The sequence below is a fragment of the Berghia stephanieae genome, chromosome 4, assembly GCF_034508935.2.
Source record: "Berghia stephanieae isolate SIO BIC M18660-M18661 chromosome 4, UCSD_Bste_1.3, whole genome shotgun sequence".
Taxonomy (NCBI): Eukaryota; Metazoa; Mollusca; class Gastropoda; order Nudibranchia; family Aeolidiidae; genus Berghia; species Berghia stephanieae.
Genome location: NC_088363.1, coordinates 55,662,902 through 55,682,759, shown reverse-complemented (window position 1 = coordinate 55,682,759; position 19,858 = coordinate 55,662,902). Strand labels below are relative to the sequence as shown.

Here is a 19,858-nt window from a genome sequence, read left to right as displayed (position 1 = left end):
TCATTGCTTTATTCATTCATTCGTACACTTGTTCTCTGTGGAAGCGCCATTCATTCTTTCACTTATTCTATGTGGAGGTCATGACAGATTAATAGGAGGGTTTTGAGCATGGTCAGTGATTGAATGGTGACTTTGGTGGCTAGAGTGTTGTGCTTCTGGTTAATGTGCTCACATACTTTACATCACTCGAATGGGTGCCTAGTTATAGACAATGACGTATGTTTAAAATTGCCCGCAAAAGGCATATTCTGAGACCGTGAAAACCACCAAAATCTTTTCATCTGCATATTATACGTGAATGTCTTTCTATTTATATCCTTTGCACTTTTTGTCCCTGCTTAGAGGTGCTTGCTATTTTGCCTTATATGTAGCATTAATTTGATGTTGTTTAACAAACAGCTAAGCACCATGCTTTGTGTTTATATTCTTTTTATCTGACAGCGCATATTTGATATGTCCTTTAAGGATCTTGTACAAATAGTTTTGAACATAAGCAAAGCACTAAGAGAACATCTGAATGGTACAGCCAGCATTGATAGGGCTTATTACTCTACAATGTCTCTCTCAGGGGCTTATATAAAAACTCCATTTATTCATCCCATAGGGGAAATTTGTCTCTAGGGTCTATTCCAAAGGAAGACTGGAATAACCCAGGCGTCAGCCGCAGTACAGCGCCGCAAATTGGGCTAGGGCGAAGAGGTGACCTGCTCAAGGCCACACAGCGCAGCGGCGTGTGATCGAACTCGGTACCTTTCGGGTACGAAGCAAAGACCGTACCGCTGAGCCACCACGCTGCCCCCGTAAATTCAAGCCTTGCGATGAGGTGCACATCGAAAAGCACGAAAGTGATATATATATATATTATATATATATATATATATATATATATATATATATATATATATATATAATATATAAAATAAAACCAATGGATTATGATCAAAGCGCTTTACAATAGGTCCCAAGCCAACAGCAACATACAACACGCTTAAAACGATACATTAGGCCTGGAAGATTTTAACACCTTTTTTCGGACAAAGACAACACTGTTACTGCCCGTGTACTCAATTCACACCTCAGTACGGTGAGAGAAAGTAAAAAAAAAAAGAGCCTTAGTCGATGACTCAAATTTGCATCGCACAGCGGGACTCCAACCAAGGACCCAGAGGAGTGTCATACCTCTATATCACACAGTTACAGAGCGTTATGTATAATTTTCTATCATTTCTCACTAACTTTCTTTTTCTTTGACAGGAAATATATTCCCCTTCCCCTTGGTCAAAGACTCTAACCCCGCTCTGCCATCTAAGGTAGGGATACACGGGCAATCATCACCGCTCACGGATACGGAGGAGGCCAGAGAAAGACTGTTTCGTTTATCCAGGGAGATCAGGGAAAAGCAGCTGATTGAAGAACCTTCTGGAGCTCCTTAACAATGTTGGATGATGGCAATATCAGAAACTATGGATTGTTCATGAGAATAAGATTGTTGTTAAACAAAAATGCCTGATTTAATCACGGTGGTAATTGGTTTCAAGGGGTCCCTATAGCTCAGTTGTTAGAGCACTCGCTTCGCACGCAAAGCGACCGAGATTGATCCAGTGTGAAGTCGAGATATTATTTATTATTTCCTGACCCCCTGTCCACCCATCATGATTTGTAACAGTCTGTTAGATCCGGTGGAAAGTACTTTGCGATAGACAAGCGTCCTAATCAAAGAGTAGCAAGCAATTGCTATATATTGCCCGTTTCATGCTATAAAAACCGGGATAAACTCTGGCTCCAATGGCACTGAAGGACTACTACTTTTTATTGTTTTCAAGAAAAATAAAGAATTCTCCTTCCAAACCCTTTCTAGTAATGTGACGAAATCCTTGTCGGAACTTACGTCACAAGTTAAGCATCTTGGAGAGGGAGTTCGAATTTTCAGCTTTGCATGCAGAGTTCTGTTAAACATCCTCGCTGTCTGGTATATTTATCCATGTCCTGTAGAGGGACTTTTTAAAAAAAGATATGTATAGTAATAGCAATTTAACGATTACGTTCCCAACCGACAACGATCGACAAACGACGAGGAAGAAAACTGAGATCTGTCCTAGGATCGCTTTCTTCCTCATTGTTCGTCGATCGTTGTAGGTTGAGAAAGTAAACGTTTACTTGTTGATAGTGTAGTTTAGCTACTTACTAACTATACTTTGAAATAGTTGTACCACTCACACAATTACACAATAAACAACATAAACTTCAATCACAGAATTAATCATACCATTTGCGCGATCACGCGCTGAATTATCCAAATTGAGTAATAAAGCCACAATAAAAGTTTTCGTTAAAATCTCAAACAATGCTTTATTTGGCTCGTGTAATAACAAAGTATGTTTTGTGTTTTGATTTTATAAGTCAAAATACGATCTTATCGACTTTACCACATGGCACGACTAATTGAGTTGTTTTCATTCTTCAAGACAACACAATGGCAGAAAATTGGGCGAGAAACTCATTGGAACTAAGTATAGAAAACGTGCAAAAACCGTGAGACCAGTCTAGTAAAAATTAAAACACATCAATATTGGACAGAACTTTTAGAATACAGTATAGACGACCATTATTATCAATGATAGGTACCGCTACAGCTTTACAAAATTTTCTGTTCCTGCCTCTGTGTGCGCGCGTGCGTGTGTGTGTGTAGGGGTGTGTGGAGGCGTACGTGTGAGTAAGAGAGAGTATATTTGGGTTTTCGAAACTGTTATGAAACGTCATCTTCATATAGATATTTAAATCATTTATCATCTTGATTTTTATATATGATTATTTTATTAATATATTTTTATCTATCTATCTATGTATTGTACTTTTAATTTCAAACATTGTAAACCAAATGACAAAATGCAATTTTTTGACAATTAAGGTTTATTATTATTTATTATTAATTATATTATATTATATTATTTTATTATTTTATTATTATTATTATTATATTTATTATTATTATTATTATTATTATTATTATTATTATTATTATTATTTTATTATTATTATTTATTATTATTATTATATTATTATTATTATTATTATTATTATTATATTATTATTATTATTATATTATTATTATTTAGTTATTATTATTATTATTATTATATTATTATTATTATTATTATTATTATTATTATTATTATTATTATTATTAGTATTATTATTATTAGTATTATTATCATTATTACTACTACGAGATCCAACGAAGGTCGGGGTAAACCTGTTTAAATGGCCAACATGTGATATTTTGTTTTTGATAGGTTAAGAAATTATTTTCACTCTCGCCAATAAAACATAAAACGTATGTTTTGACTATTTAATTTTTATTATAAATTCATCTTTTAGCATCTAACTCAACTGACTAATATAGTATCGTTTTGAGTCGATCGATTACAAATGTACATGCGTATTTAGTCAGAAGGGACAGAATGCATGCAAAATGTGGCTTACCTACAGAGTGTCCATAAAGTCTGGGTACATGTAGTATTTCACTATATATTTTTAATTTTTCATTTATGCTATAGATTGTGGAGATTTGGCGAAAAATACTTTCAGAAGTCATGTGTTGTTAAAGTACGATTCATTTCCATCCCAATTGAATAAGATTCGTTTTTTAAAAGAGGAATTTTACTCTTACCATATACTCAGACTTTATGGACACCCTGCATTATAGAGTGAAAGCAAAAATTGAGTTAATCAGACTAAGGAAAGTTGATTATGTTTAAAGGATTAAGAAATAAACACACTCTTTTTATTGCTTTGTTTTATATTCCGCTCAATTTTGCACTCTGAGTTACCTGCTAACGAACGCGCGTTTTTCCTTACATTCCAAGATTTTTCTTCAACACCAGGTAGGACGTGAGAAATATTTAGTCGTCGATCTGGTTTTTAGTCATGTTTTAATTGTTTATTGTTGTTGGCTGAAGAAGGGTTTTGAGCCCGAAACGTTCCGTATTTGGTATTTTGTTCTTTTTTGAAGTTGTTATATTCATTTTTATTATTACTTTCTCTCGATGAAGGCATTTGGTTCCTAACTCAAATTAGGTATACGAGTTAATCAGAAGATCCAATTCAAATACCAGGGTCGACCCGGTACGATGTCATTTTGAAATTATTGGTCGCATATAAATTGATTACTTTTTTTTTCTTTTACTTTTTTAAAACTCTTAGACGACGATCATTCCATGAAAGAGTGCAAAATTAATTTATCTCGGAGCCTTAGCAAGAATGTTTATTGATGACATGCGATATGCACAAATCTACCCAAATTGTATATAATTCAATGATATATGAAGCATAATATGTCATAAACAATATGGACATAACGTGATGTGTTGTGTTCATAGCTATTGCACAATACTATATATGTTGCAGTGTCTACATTGACAATCATGTGCACATGTCTACGCAATACGATTGTAAAATACAAAACTGGCATCCACATTATATCTAAAATATTATTGAAGTATGTAATATATTATAGTCTCTGTAAAAAGTTGAATAATAATGTCGCTAATTGGATGAATGAATGAATGAATGAATGAATAAATGAATGAAAGAATGAGCGAATGAATGTTTATATAAAAAGAAAAAAAATCTCCTCGTCTGGATAGCATGCAATGCACTAATTTGACTTAAAACCATGAAGAAATGGACATGCTGACAACTTCGTCAGTAAGTTTAACGCTGAAATAATGTGTGTGCATGTGTGTTTTTAGAAGAGTCAAAGGCAGCGAAAGATACTAGAAGATAGATTGATGGATAGACGGATAGATAAATACATTACTGTAAGGTCGATCGATGAATGAAGAGAGAGAGAGAGAGAGAGAGAGAGAGAGAGAGAGAGAGAGAGAGAGAGAGAGAGAGAGAGTAATAATTTACTATCGTCGTGGTTGTGAAATCAGTGTAGTAAACAACCAATGGTAGCAAATGCGAGGGAATATATTATATGGAATGTATATATTTTATTTTTTTATACTATAATGACATATCATTTCAGACTATGCAATCCTTGCACCTATACTTTAAAAATATTAATTTGCTCAAACTATGCAATAATTTTATTATTTGATAATAAAGATATAAATGATGTAATAAAATGTGGCTTTCTTGGTTTTGTTTGTTGTTGTTGTTTTTTTAAAACACACACACATACGCACACACACACACACGCACACACACACACACACGCACACAGTAAATAGATAAATAGAAATATTTATACAGAGCATTTCTACGGATTGTCTCTGGTTGATGTGAACCAGTGCCTCAAAACGTAAAATTAAATGCCAAAAAGTTATTTTAAAGTTATTTTAATTACCAGAACTATGAAATCTTTGTTTTTGATGGTTTAAGAAAGAATATTCATCCTCCTCAATAAAACTTAAACATATCATAAGTCTCTAGTTTTGACTTCAAAAGGTAAAAATCGAATGGTTTCGGATGAAAACAGAAGAAAACAATGGACATGTCTCGGTTACAAACCCTTTCTCAGAACAACAATAAACAAAGGAACGTAGAAAACACTTAAAACAAAATGTAGTGAAAACTTGAGCATTTGTATTCTCGGATGGTTGCAGTCTGAATCACATTCGTTACAAGAAGAGTCATCTTGTTTATACACCAATAGCATAAGATGATTCAATTTTTTGCAACAAGTGACATTTCATTAAAGTAACGGGTTAACTGGGATTTGCCCAATTTATTTAGGAACGCGAGAAATCAATGATTACGCAATAGCCGTATTGCTAAACGTCACCATTAGCACATTGAAAAGATACTTTTTTTTTTGGCCAAGAAACCAAAAGTCATAGTTATGTCACCCCAACACGAGAGTGTTGCAATCCTTTCTTGCACTGACAAAACACTCTTTCTTTTTGTTTGAAAAGCATTACGTATTAAAAACCCGAGACTAATTTACAGTCTCGGATTAAGACTGTTGACACATCTTTGCTTATTTCAAAATGTCGGTTTATGAAGTAGAAATGGTCCGGCTGAAATGAAAAAAAAACCCACTAATGTTGCTTTGTCAGTTCAGAGATATCCCTATCTCGCTCAGAAACGGTGTTTCCTTACAACTCAAGAAACAAGAAGGTAAAAGTGACTTTGAATGTGGCCATTGAATTTGTCAAATCTGATTTTAGAAATTTTGCCATATCATGATTCAGGCTACAGATTGCCATTGCTTTTTTTCTTATCGAAATAAAACAAAAACAATAAAAAAAAATAAGCGGAAAAACAAACAAACAAACAAAACTTCGGATGTGGCATAATTGATTTTAACCTTAATTATCACAATGACTGACATAATTGTTTGCCAGTCTCGTGATATTCGTAGATGATAATGGCGTGAATTCTAAGACCTCGGTGGACAGAAATGAAAGAATACACGAACAGATTGCTTGCATCTACCAAATCCCTACAGTTTTCACGCCGTTTGAAGTGACTGGCCTTAGATGATATTCTACAATGCTCTGAGGACATTAACTCATTGCGATAACCACCACCCGAATCACGTACGGATCGTGTGCAAACAACAAACTACGCCGAATTGACTCCACGATCTCTGTACCATTAACAAAATGAGGCAACATGCAAATAATCGTATTACTGGATGATGGGTTCACCGCAGACATCCACGTTCGGCCTGTCTGGACAGATTGGACATAGAAACAAATTATAAAACAAAAAGATCCCATAACATGTATAACATTTCTAATTCTAATAAGGATAACGGGTGGTCCTCGTTTCATATAAAAGGGGATGAAAAGGATTTAGCAAAGTACTTTATAATGCCATCGTTGAATTTGGAATGAGATTGACAATTCTGAAAAAATATTATCGCAGTGGACGTGAAATAACTTTGTATATTATGATTAACAATGAAAAATAAATGTTCGTAATATTCTCTCGTCTACGGCATTTATATATCCCACGAATAATGGTGATAACAAAACAATACAGCACAGCTGAATAAAAAAATCAGATTACGTTTATATGAGTGATTTTAATGTAAACCAAATCAAAGCAATGCAGAAATTGTTACTGTTGATTTTAATTCGTGTGACTTCGTTATCGGAAAAAGGCGAAGACCAGGGTCATTTCAATCAAAATTGAATTATTTAGAGCGCCATTTATAAGGATTTCTTTGTGCATTCGTTTTAAAGTATCTTTAGTCCAGGTAGCGGTCCAATTCATCGGTACGTGTAATTATAATATTATGTCTTTTAAGACTCGACAATCGTGCGACTGTCACTCTTTTTATGAGAGTCCTTTTTGCTTTCCATCATTGCTCAGAACTTTATAATAATACATTCATCAAAATAAACGAATGTTTACCATTTCATTGATCACGTATTCTTGTGGGCACTATATTTTGCTGCGGTCTGCATTCATCGGCACTCGATTCTTCTTCAACTGATTTGGACCGGATTTAGTTATTGTACATCTTAGAAAATTGTCTCGACGTTTTTGCCCCTCTCCCAAAGAAAATATAAAAAGTAAATTACATAATCCATAGGCCTCAAAGCCGTTAAATTTTCTTATCATTTAAATTTAGGATTTTACTCATTCTCCAATAGAGGATACGTCTTTCAAAAAATTGTAATGTAATTCAATTTAATGAAAACGTCATATCTACAGAACACAAGAGCTCTCATTTGCTTGAACTTAGACTTATGTTATTGAGAAATAAATTATAAGAAATTCAACACGTCTACTTTTATCCTTCCGATTAAAAATATCACAAGGCGCGCCGCTATATTTCTTAAAGGTCCAGAACATTTCCATCATTTGGCTCGTGCCTGACTTGCTTTCAGGTAAACGCTGTCCGAGCTTCTAATAACTTAATAAAAATAAACCTTATTTTCAAAAGAAAATAGACATGTCATCGTGCTTGAGAAAGACTCGTACTGTTTTGTCTGTGACAAAGGCATTAGTGTGTCGTGGGATGTTCGTTCTACATGGTCTGATCTGTATCTGGCGTGTCACTGTCATCAAGTCAGATGTGTTGTATTGGTCTCTGGCAGGAAGTCTGCCTCTAGTCGTATTGGAAACAGTCTACACGCTTTGTAAGAAGAAGAACGGCGAATGGAAATGGTAAGCCACTTTAATGATCCCTTGAAGAAGGTTATTTAAGGCAGTGTTAGAAATGATCCAGAGGAAGTTGGTTGTTAGGTTATTCAAAACTGCACCAACGAGAGGTATGTAATGCTTAGAGGAAGCAAAAAGAGAACAGATTAAAGACAGTGACCAACCAGCCGGTTTCTCTAATTCAGGGTTAAAACTTTCTGAACACCCGGCAGTGATTTGGAATCTAGAATAATTATTGTGGAAAAATAATAACGCCGGATCATTGAGCACTACGGCTCTCAGTAACTGCTCGTATAGGTGCTAGTTGGTTGGTCTTTTAATGTCTTCAAGAAGCCTATATTGTTTTTAACTTATGATTATAGCTATAATGATGATTTGATCAGCATTTTCTATACAAAAATATTGCAAAGCGCTTTACATTAACTGAATATATTACCTATTATTATACAGCTTATTTATTAAAAACATCCATATTTTTTGTTATAATTGTTTTATCCTGATTAATACCAATCAATACTTAGTTTTAGTATATTCGGAAAGTTGTTTGAGTCCATAGACGTCTCTTTGTGCTAGTTGTTATCTTTCTAGAATATAGTGTTCGGCCACACGAGTAATGCTCTTTAAAATGTACGTTTTATGATGCATTGAGTAATCTTCCTGCCAGCGTATCTCGTCATCAAGGAAATTCTGAGAACTGGTTCAATTTAGCTTTCTAATTGGTGGGTTTAGTAAGCGGATATATTTTCGGTTTTGGTTTATGCTATGATTTTGTTCTCTCTAAATTTGGTTTATTACTTATATAAATTTTCCTTTTAAGTTACGTTTTGGCTATACGACACTCTTTGACACAATTCGTCCAGCAGTTGTGTCATTGAAATGTTGTTTAGTTTCCTGTTGTCTATCTTTCTATAAACTGTTTTTGAGTATTCATTTAATGTTTAAAATACCCCTATGGAAATTCCAGGGTGTGCCCAAGCGTATTGCTGTACTTGACCACTTCAGTACCAGCCATCTGGTTCTTGGAGTTGGACGTGATGACCACTAGGGGCGTGATGTCCAGTACCAGTACCACGTACATTGAAAGTAATATGTCCAATGACACTGAGGACATTCAATTGCTTAACGGTAAGGTAAGAAACAGAATATTTTCATTTATATAGCATATGCAATATTCACAAATACATCATTTGTCCCCGGTAACAAATTTAAAAATAGATTTAACCCACGTGTTAAAATAACGTGTTGTCTTTTGGAGCTATTATGTTGAGAACTTTACTGTCCTCCTAACTGGCTTGATAAGAAAGAATAAATACGACCGAGTAAGTAGAGCAAACTGCTTTCAAGAAATCACTAATACAACCATACGGATCTCAAATGTTATACAATTTCATTAACGTAGGGTTAAGATTTACAAACCTACGACTTAGCGGTTTTGTTTTTGTTATAAAAGTAAAGTTAGGTAAATCCGCCTAGTCGTGCCCTCGTTTAGTGTGCTGAATGTCTTAGAATTGAGTGACTCAGTGTTATATTTTATATAAGATTTATTAGCATAATTAGCTTCCTATTGACACATAACACCAAAAATTCTAGCCATGCAGATTAGTGATGTAAAATGTGTTTAAAAACATCTTTATCTTATCCCAGTGCCTGCTCCCTTTGTCACTTTGATAATGTAATATAGTGTGATACAGACCAAAAAGTATGTTTTAAAAAGATCCAATTTTACGACATTACTCATGGATATATCTGAATGAGTTAACAAAAATACTTATACCATTTGTAATCTGGATCTGACGGGTTCGACACACTGACACACACACACACATACACACATACATATGCACACCAACCTGTTTTGTTGCAACTTATGGTATCTATCTCACTATTATTACGCTACCCAGAGAGGTTCCTGTCAATAGAAAAACTTCTTTCACTTCGACTCGAAGTTCGAGTACCTATTCAATTTTTATTTACACAGAGCCAAATCAACCAGTAGAAATTTTAAGAATCATGAAGTCCTCAGTGGCTAATATAATATAAATAACACTCTCATGCGATGGAATTATTTACGCATTTCAATTCTGTCATTCTTCAAATAGTATGGTTTCAAATGATATGTCTCTTCTCTCAGATTCATTTATCACTGACATCCGAGGAGTCATGTAAATCCTAGTGCCAATTCTTATGTTTATCTTACCATGGGCAGTATAACCACAGTTTACTGTAGGTAGTGGAGATTATCCAGTACTCTACCAAATAGTTTGTCCTATCTCCCTGACAGATCCATTTATCCATACCATCCGAGGAGTGGTGTAAGATCCTGGAGCAAACATTTCTTTTATCCTCATAATGAACAAATAAGCCGCAATTTACTGTTTTTAATTCAATACTTCACCAAAGATTTTACCCTTTTTCACAAACAGATCCATTTATCCCTACCATCTGAGGAATGGTGTAAGATCCTGGAACAGATGCTTCTGCTTATTCTCATTGTCGGCCGATGGTTGCTGCCTAAAGGAGAGATTACACGCGAACAGTTGTCCCAGCTACTGTTGGTATATATTGGCATGGCAGCTGATATCATTGAATTGTTTGAAGCCTTCAAAGTGAGTAAAATGTGAATGAATTATAATTATATAGCACATATCCATTTATTTCAGTATTGTTTACAGTATATTCCTAAACCTACCAAATGGAATCATATAGATCATAGAGAACAAGTCACCTGTACGGCAAATATTTTGTAACATCACTTTTATGATATCGGTTTTAGAGGCAATTTTAGAAGAACATTGGTGATATCGATGACGGTAATGATAATGAGAAGGAGAAGGTGAAGGAGGAGGGAAAGAAAAAGGAGGAGGGGACGGAGGAGGAGGAGGAGGAGGAGGAGGAGGAGGAGGAGGAGAGGAAGGAGGAGGAGGGGAAGGAGGAGGAGGCAGTGGTGGTGGTGAAGTGGAAGAAGAGGAGAAAGTGAAAGAGGAGAAGAAAGAGAAAGAGTAGGATCCTTTGTAAAAAAGATATTCTTAGACGCATAGTCCAATTTAGATTTTGTATAGGTCCGCCACAGACTTGGGCAGCTTGGGATTTACGTCGTTCTTTTTATTTTGTTGTCACCACAGGAAGATAAAGTCCGAGAAAACAAGCTGCTGAACGTGACCATCTTGTCCTTGTGGACAGCCAGCTTGACTCAGTTCACCCTAGTTCTTACAGCCACGAAGTCTAAACGGAGAAGGACTGGTCGCATATCCCATGATGCAGGTGATGGCGGTGCCTCTTGCAGCAATGGAATCAAAGGCTGCTGTCCTACTGAGGTATGGACGATTATACTTATTTTTCATGTCAATCTCTCTCATTTAGAATCACTGTGATTGGGTACCTGGATCTGTTTGGCATTACCGGAAATAACACTCTCCGTATACAATTAAAAAAAAACAAACAACCAAAAACCCTAGGTAAACTCGAGTCTTAAGGGTCAATTACTCCTTACACCCCCTTCCCCCCTGGCCCCCACAGAAAAGAAAAGCAAATACAACAAAAAAAAAAAACCAAAAAAAAAACAACAAAAAACCCCAAAAAACGAAAATAAAACCAACAAAAAAAAATACAAAGCAAAAAACAAACAAACAAACAAACAAACAAGAAGAGCATCAAATGATATTTTTTGACCATCTATATTTGATGACCGGAACCGCCGAACTTCGAGAACTTTAACAAAAGGAGTCTCATCGATGCTACTGCGCTGTTTGAGAATTAAGTATAAAACCAAATACTGCCACTAAACGATAGATCAAATTAATTTCCGAAAGAAGTACATATATTTTTTTTTTAAATAATCTTTTTCATTCGTGATCCTTTGTATATTCATAGCTTAGGATCTCCATATTGCACGTCAAAATTAGAAAAGTCAAAAACCCAAAAAAAAACAACAATCTGTGGTTTAAAATATTATAAAACGATGAATCTTGATTTTGGTTATTTACTCAACATTCATTACTCCCATCTCCCATTCAATTTCTTAATTTTCAGGTATTGTCAATCCTTCTCAGTGTGTTCCTCCAAGACGCTCCCTTTCTTGTCTTAAGACTGTTACTTATCTTCCGATACGACGTGCTCAGCTATTCCAATATCTTCTTCACATCCAAGAACTCCCTGGTTCTTATGTTGCAGGTAATTTACGTTCAAAGATGGATTGCAGTCAATGGGTGCTTATTTAACATATATATCTAGATACTGTTGTCAGCTTTCCTTTTTTGTTTGTTTGTTTGTTTTTCAAAGCCTCAATTTGACATTTATTTTGACTTGGCTCAGATGTAGATAGAAAACAAAAACGAATGAATTATAAATAGAAATAAAATCTTGGATACAAGCTCCGATTAGGAGAATCGATAACAAAACCTTATAGATTAATGAATTACATGCCCTCCCCCTTTCTATAAATAGCCATGCAACTTGACAATCACTTCTCTTTATATTTTTGGTACTCTTTTTATAATTGAGATCAATTCGACATTCGTTCCTTTTCATTATTTACAGATCTATCGCCTTGTTGTATTGTTCACGGAGATCCCTTCCCCAGAATCTTCCAAAACCGGTACAAATGGCAGGCAAAACGTTATAACTTCAGGGTCATCAAGGTCAAATTCTTTGTCCTTGACATCAAACTCTGACAGTTCTTTCAGTGATGGAAGCGAATTCGGTTAGTGGATTCCATAGTTGTAATCCTAAAACACATTTTATTATTATTATTATTATTATTATTATTATTATTATTATTATTATTATTATTATTATTATTATTATTATTATTATTATTATTATTATTATTATTATGACGTCAATTTTCGTGAATTCAACTTTTAACTAGTCAACTCTTATGTAACAGAGTTGAAGATAAAATTCATTCGTTTTGAATACACGTTATTATCCCTCTTGCTACGAGGATTGTTTCAATGCCTTAGTCTGTTGAGTTGAAATATTCTTGTCCAATAAAATTCCCACGTTGAGAAGTTTTTGTTCTTACATTATCCTTGTTGCTCCATCTGAAGTGTATGAGGTGTCTGGTGTCTAGCACTTATTTCCGTTTGGGTGAGTCTCTTGACATCTTTTCTTCCCCCGCCCCCTTGATATCTGTATTATATTCTGTTAATTCGTTACCCAGTACTCATCGCCAATTATAGGTTAGCGATCTCTTTTATATAGACCTAGATGTGTTTTTCATTCCGTGTAAAATTTGATCACAGAATAAACGTCCTGGGTGTTTCGCATCCAGTTTGTTAAAATTTCACACTGCTAAAATTATGATTCGGGTCCCGATAGCTTAGTTGGTAGATCACTCGTCTCATAAGCACAGGGACCGAGATCGATTCCGGGTGCAAATGAGACTTTTTTCTCTCTCTCCTTCCACCCAGCACAGATTTGGTTGCTGGGTCTGTTAGATCTGAAGGAAAGTACTTACGTACTAACGTCATATCGAAAGGATAGCAACCAATTTCACGCTATTGCAACCGGGATAAACTCCGATCTCATGGGCCAAATGGCTCTAAAGTAAGACTTTAAAAAAAAAGATGATTATTTTGTTGATTATTGGGCTTTTTAAAAGTATTTTCAAAATAAAAACTTAGGATTGAAACTCTTCATTGCAAATCTTTACGTCTTTATTAGGCACCGCCACCAGCGGAGGATATGATTTGACCAAGCTCAGGAAACAGAGAAGTTTGACCAGGCGTGGCAATGGGAATGGCGGTCTTGGGATCTACACTGATAGTAGGTCAGAGAAAGCTATACTTACATAAATGATCAACATGTACATTAGTGATAATGATAAAAACAACAACTACTGCAGTTGTAGTAGTTGTAGTAGTAGTAGTAGTGGTAGTGGTAGTAGTAGTAGTAGTAGTAGTAGTAGTAGTAGAGTCAGAGAGCAACAGCAGTAGTAGTAGTAGTAGTAGTAGTAGTAGTAGTAGTAGTAGTAGTAGTAGTAGTAGTAGTAGTAGTAGTAGTAGTAGTAGTTGTGTAGTCGTAGTAGTAGTAGTGTAATTTATCATATATTAGTGGTAATTATATAATTATTATTATCATGATTATGATCTGATGATGATATATTATTATATATATATGATTATTATTATTATATATTATTATTATTATTTTTATTATTATTATTATTATTATTATTATTATTATTATTATTATTATTATTATTATTATTATTATTATTATTGTTATTATTATTAGTAGTAGTATTATTGTTGTTGTTTAATGATATATGATAATGATAATAATAATAATAATAATAATAATAATAATAATAATAATAATAATAATAATAATAATAATAATAACCATAATAGCAGTAACAATGATAATTATAATAATTAAATAGCACAGCAACGATAATACTAATAGTGATACACTGAAAAAGTATTAATAAGTTACGATTTTAACCGATGTCGAGAATTATACTGAACCAAGAACCAAACAGTTGGAGTCAATGAGGTCTCTTATAGTCCTCAATACGTTAACAAATCAATAATAACCGTGTTATAAAACTTTATAATCTTATCTAAGAAAATTTAAGAATACGAGATGGTAATATTAAAAAAATATAGTACTATAAATTATTTGTTAGCGTATCAGGCACATCATATATTATCATTTATCTGAACCTTATTGTGATAGGGCCCAAGAAGAAAGTGGAGCAAGAGGGCGGGCGGAAGATGAGGATGCGAATGCACTGACGATGCTGCTGTGAATGTAGATGTTGGTGCTTAACGCTTGTTTGATGATGATAATGATGATATTTTTTATTCCCTCCATCAAAGCTTCGATACGGACTATGACTCGATACCTGGAACCAGTTGGATGGATGGGAAGACGTATCTGGTAGTGACGTCATCAAAGCAAGGCGCCGAGTCCACTGGTGTGAGATTCGGAAAGGGAAAAGGCACGTTTAAGAACGTCAAGAAGACAGATTTTAAACAAGGATTTTAAAAAAAATCCCCGCAACCTTGCAGTGTTAAAATTGCAAAATGTGATTTAACCTCTCTACTTTCACACCCATGTCAAATCTTGTTGTCCTGACTTGGTAAATTATGTTTCTAGATTTTAAAAAATTGTCCCATAGTTATACCCGCGACGACGTGTACACATATGCAACTAATTGCACGTCGACCCGCGACAATAAAACACATATGCAGATCATTGTCATGCAGGGAAGGGGACATAATGAAAATAATTCTTTTTTGTTTGAGTAGGTAAATCAGAGTGTGTAATCATACAATGTGCGATTAGGCGGAATGAAATGTTCTTAGTGTTGATTTGTTGATGAGATGTGTAAAGTTTTGGGTATTTAAAGATTATCTCAATTCCAAGTTTAAATTTTAATAAGTTTTATAAATCTAATATTTGGAGCTAAAATATAATTTAAACTGTGATTATACGTCAATTCCAACTTATACTAACTAAAATTTTGCTCCAGGAAAATCTCCTAGTAGGTCGCCAGATGGAGTATGGGTATGTCGTTATCAACGAAGACAGAAGAAAAAGGACAGAGAGTCAAAGATTGATAAGATCAAGGACATCAAGCCAATTTTCAAAGGCAACGTGACTAGGAAGGAAAGGTCTTTGGAGCGGCAGGCTACGGAGCCAAGGCCAAAGGAGCGTCCACTGAATGAACAAGAGCCCAGGGTAAAATTTTATGCCAAAGTTCATTTCTCAATTCTTTGCTGAACTACTTATTTAACTCGCTACAAAGTTATTACTCATACCATAGTAGTAGGCTGCAAATCTTCAGTGAGTGACAGATTCAAAGTGATTTCGAGCTTTCCCTATTATGGAGGCTTGAGCCTCATGTGCGCCCCGCTTGAAACTAAAAATGAGGTCTTTGGGTTCAATCACCTCTCCAGGATTTATACACACATGTGCAAAAGTAACTTTACACTTGTTTTGAGTCAATTCATTTGAGTTTTGAAAGACATAATTGGACAAATGTTACATCACAGAAATGAACCATAACTTTAATATATGTGATCCAAATTCAGCAACATAAAGGCATAATTCTAAAAGTAACGACGACCCAAAGAACACTAATTGGGTTAATCTGTTTCGTAAAAAAGAATGATAATTCACGTAACTAGTATTGCCACCACAATATCCAATCACTGCTCGGACAAGTCTCCATATAGTAGAGTTTATCATGGGGTTTATGTCACTTGCAGTGATGTCATTCCATTCTGTTTAAACGATTTTCTAAATTTTGTAAGCAATCTTTGTTTGGTACTGTTGTTCCTTATGAGTGTTTTGAGATCTCAGCAATGCTCTATAAGACTGGGGTCTGGATTTACAGCTTGCCTCTCGAGAACCAGGGTCTTACTCTCAATGAGTCGAGGTGATACAGAAGGCCTTCTCGTTATGAGTCCAGCAAATGCACATCTTCCCAACATGTCCAACTTGAAATGTTGTTTTCTACAGCGATGTTAGAGGCATAAGAGAGAGGTTGGTTGTGTGTCGAGCAAATGTTCGATCATCATTGGTCGTTTTACTTGGTGTTGACCTCTCCGCCTTTGGTCCCTCACATGCCCTTTCGTTGTTGAACTCTGCGATAATAGAATAGAAGGTAGCTCTAACATTGAAAAGCAGTTCAACCTCAGCTACTGATCGTATAGCATGAACATGACCAAGTAGACGAGATCTCTGTATCTGAAATTGCATTTTCACGATCGTCCACGTAACATTCTTTATTATCTTCCATGCGTTATTTCCGAAGTCGAAATCTCAAGTTGTCGTACAAATATTATTCACCGTCCCCACTATGATTGATAGAGTGTTATATAAATAAGCATGGTATAAAATTCTTGACTCAAACGCATAGTTAAGCAATAGTGTTTGCAGCGTATAAAATATAAAGTTACTTTTGCGCATGCCTTTTAACGAAACCCACGTGAAAAACATTTCATAATTCACCCCATCCTTTTAGAGATTGGTGTAAGTATGGATCAGCTGCTGTGCAGGTTCGCTATTGCACACGAAAGCTGTAGAGAATTGCCCCCAGATAGGTCGTCATAATAGTGTGGTGTAAAACCGTCAGAAGCTGCTGTCGTTAGATGGGTACAATGGTGTCTTTTAAGATCTTATATTTTATCGTTGGCGATGACGTATGGCTGTCTACACCATCTTTTTTACTTTAGATATACGCTAGCCTAGGAAATCATATCTAATGTTGCCCCCCATGGAATTTGAGTTTATAATATTTTTCAATCTGCAATCATTCCTCATCACAATGATCTTTACATTTTGTCAATACGTTCACTAGACATTATATTTTGATTAGTTAAAGGTAGCTGGGTGCACAAACACATGGGAAATTAAAATCCACTCTCCCCCTTCACCTCTTCCCCTACCCTTTCATATTTTAGTACTCTTCCCCGGTGCTTCCCCGGGCTCACGAGTCTTTGAATTCAAACAGAGGCAACGACACTGCTGGAAACTGTAGCAGTTATAATGACAACAATGAGAGTTGCAATACCAACAACCTAATCACGAACAGCAACGGTCACAACACCAAGACAATTAGTCGATGTGATTCCAAAAGGTAGGTGATTTCGTTGAGCCCTTATATTGGTAAACCAGACGCTACATTCTATTGCATCGTGCCCGATTCTCTCTAAACTGGAATAGAAGTTGTGGGTTCTAACGTAGCTTAGTTAACTAATAATCCGACACTTCCTAAATAATACAAGGCGACGATAACCAAAAGGAAGTAAAATATTTAGTTTTCGTTAACAGTGCGAAAGGAATAAATGATCTCATTGGTTGAACTGTTACTTTCTTTTTGATAGCCGTCGCCTTTATTGTGACATCACATTATGGTCAGTGTCAGGCATTGAGTTTACGAAGGCTACGATTTGAATCACTATCTAGATACCCTATGCAAATAATAATAATAATAATGATAATAATAATAACAACAACAACAACAATAATAATAATAATAATAATAATAATAATAATAATAATAATAATAATAATAATAATAATAATAATAATAATAATAACAATAATGATGTTGATGATGATGATGATGATGATGATGATGATGATGATGATGATGATGATGATGATGAGTGATGATAATATATATAAGAAGAAGAATAATAAAATAGAATAATAATGAAAATAATAATAATAAAATAATAATAATAATAATAATAATAATAATAATAATAAATAATAATAATAATAATAATAATAATAATAATCTTTATTGTCCAAAAATGGCAATTTGTCATTTGGTTTACAATGTTTGAAGTTAAAAATACAATATATAGATAGACAGACAAAATACATTAATAAAATAATATCTAAACATCAAAATGATAAATAACATAAATATCTAAATGACGATGACGTTTAATAACAGTTTCGAAAACCCAAACATACTCTCTCATACTCACACGCAAAAATAAGTGATGATTAACTATGAAACCCAAGGAGTCACTTCAAGTTTTGGGACAGTCAGTACTTCAAATGTTATGAATCAATAATTATTGTAAATATCATTTATTTTCAAGACATAATATTGAGCTACTGTCTTGCAATTCAAATGTGAAATATAACCCAAACTTTTATTATTGATCGTTCTATAGTTGAATTTTTTTTTCTTTTTTTTTCAAATAAAGCCCAAAGGCCAGCCCGAGTCGCGTCAAACGCGAGACTTCCAGAGACAGCACACATCAACACGACAGCCACGATGAACATCAGCGTCACCAGGACGAAAGTATTTCAGAAATCTCGACCACTATGAGACACCGAGACGACGAAGATGGCCGCCGGAAATTGTACAGGTCAAAGTCGCGTCGACCCCACTGGTCCAGCATCAAAGACCTACAGTCTGTACTTACAATGTTGGACGAGAAGGGCAAATATCAGACCGTTGTTCTGAAGCACGACGGAGACGGGACTCCCGTATATGTCATTGATAACGACAAACACAATATAACAGTGTGATAAAGTCAGTGTTACCTCATTGTGTGTAACGAAAGGTATTTAAATGGTTGTTAGTATGGCATTATAAGTTTCTAGCACTTTTTAAAAACCTTTTGGCATCGAAATCGTTTGGGGCGTTTTTAATAAAAAGATAAATTAACAATTAAAACGACAAATTACTAATTTACAAGATGATTTAAAATTTAAGAAGATGCGACCTGGGTTTTCTCAAGGCAGAGGGATAAGAAAAATAATATTTATTTCTACTTCAATCTAGTAGATATGATGGTTATAGTTTGTAAATATGGACTTTTTCGACCAACTTAGTAATTTTCTGTTTCTTGATGGATATCTTATTACATTTGGTTTGACAACCCTGCTATGAAGTTGTTTATTTGTATGCAAATTTGACAAAGTAAAGGACATTGCATGTTCTTATCTTATACTAATATTGTTGATTAAGTCGCAGATGGTACTGGATGCCCTCTCGATGCGATACTTTCTATTCTCATATCAATGAAAAATAATACACTTAAATCTCAATGTGAATATCGTATTTGTTTTGTGTGATTTTGTACCTTTCAAATGAATGTCTCGTTGATATTTGACTTGGTTAAAATGTTTTCTATGAAGGGAATGCATTCTGCGGCTATGTGCGGCTATGCGACTACCCTGTAGTCATGTGGTATGACACTCGCTTTCAGATCGGAAGGACCTGGGTTCGAACTTCGCTCGGCGCATAGTTGAG

The 19,858-nt window shown here is 34.7% G+C and overlaps 2 protein-coding genes across 2 annotated transcripts in view; both read left to right on the top strand.

Moving 5' to 3' along the window:
• LOC144972044 (uncharacterized) overlaps positions 1–2,892 on the top strand; it is a 19,831-nt gene extending 16,939 nt beyond the window's left edge. The window contains exon 6 of the mRNA XM_078913131.1: positions 1,255–2,892. Coding sequence (XP_078769257.1) covers positions 1,255–1,433 — 179 coding nt within the window. The 3' untranslated portion in view covers positions 1,434–2,892. The remainder of the gene's footprint in view (positions 1–1,254) is intronic.
• Positions 2,893–7,432: 4,540 nt separating this feature from the next.
• LOC144972043 (uncharacterized) lies at positions 7,433–19,656 on the top strand. The gene is made up of 11 exons (XM_078913129.1): positions 7,433–8,130; positions 9,089–9,254; positions 10,548–10,730; positions 11,247–11,438; positions 12,154–12,294; positions 12,661–12,823; positions 13,789–13,894; positions 14,949–15,070; positions 15,605–15,813; positions 17,541–17,716; positions 18,804–19,656. The coding sequence occupies exons 1-11, from the start codon at positions 7,916–7,918 to the stop codon at positions 19,129–19,131; spliced, it is 2,001 nt and encodes a 666-aa protein (XP_078769255.1). The 5' UTR covers positions 7,433–7,915; the 3' UTR covers positions 19,132–19,656.
• Positions 19,657–19,858: the final 202 nt, after the last annotated feature.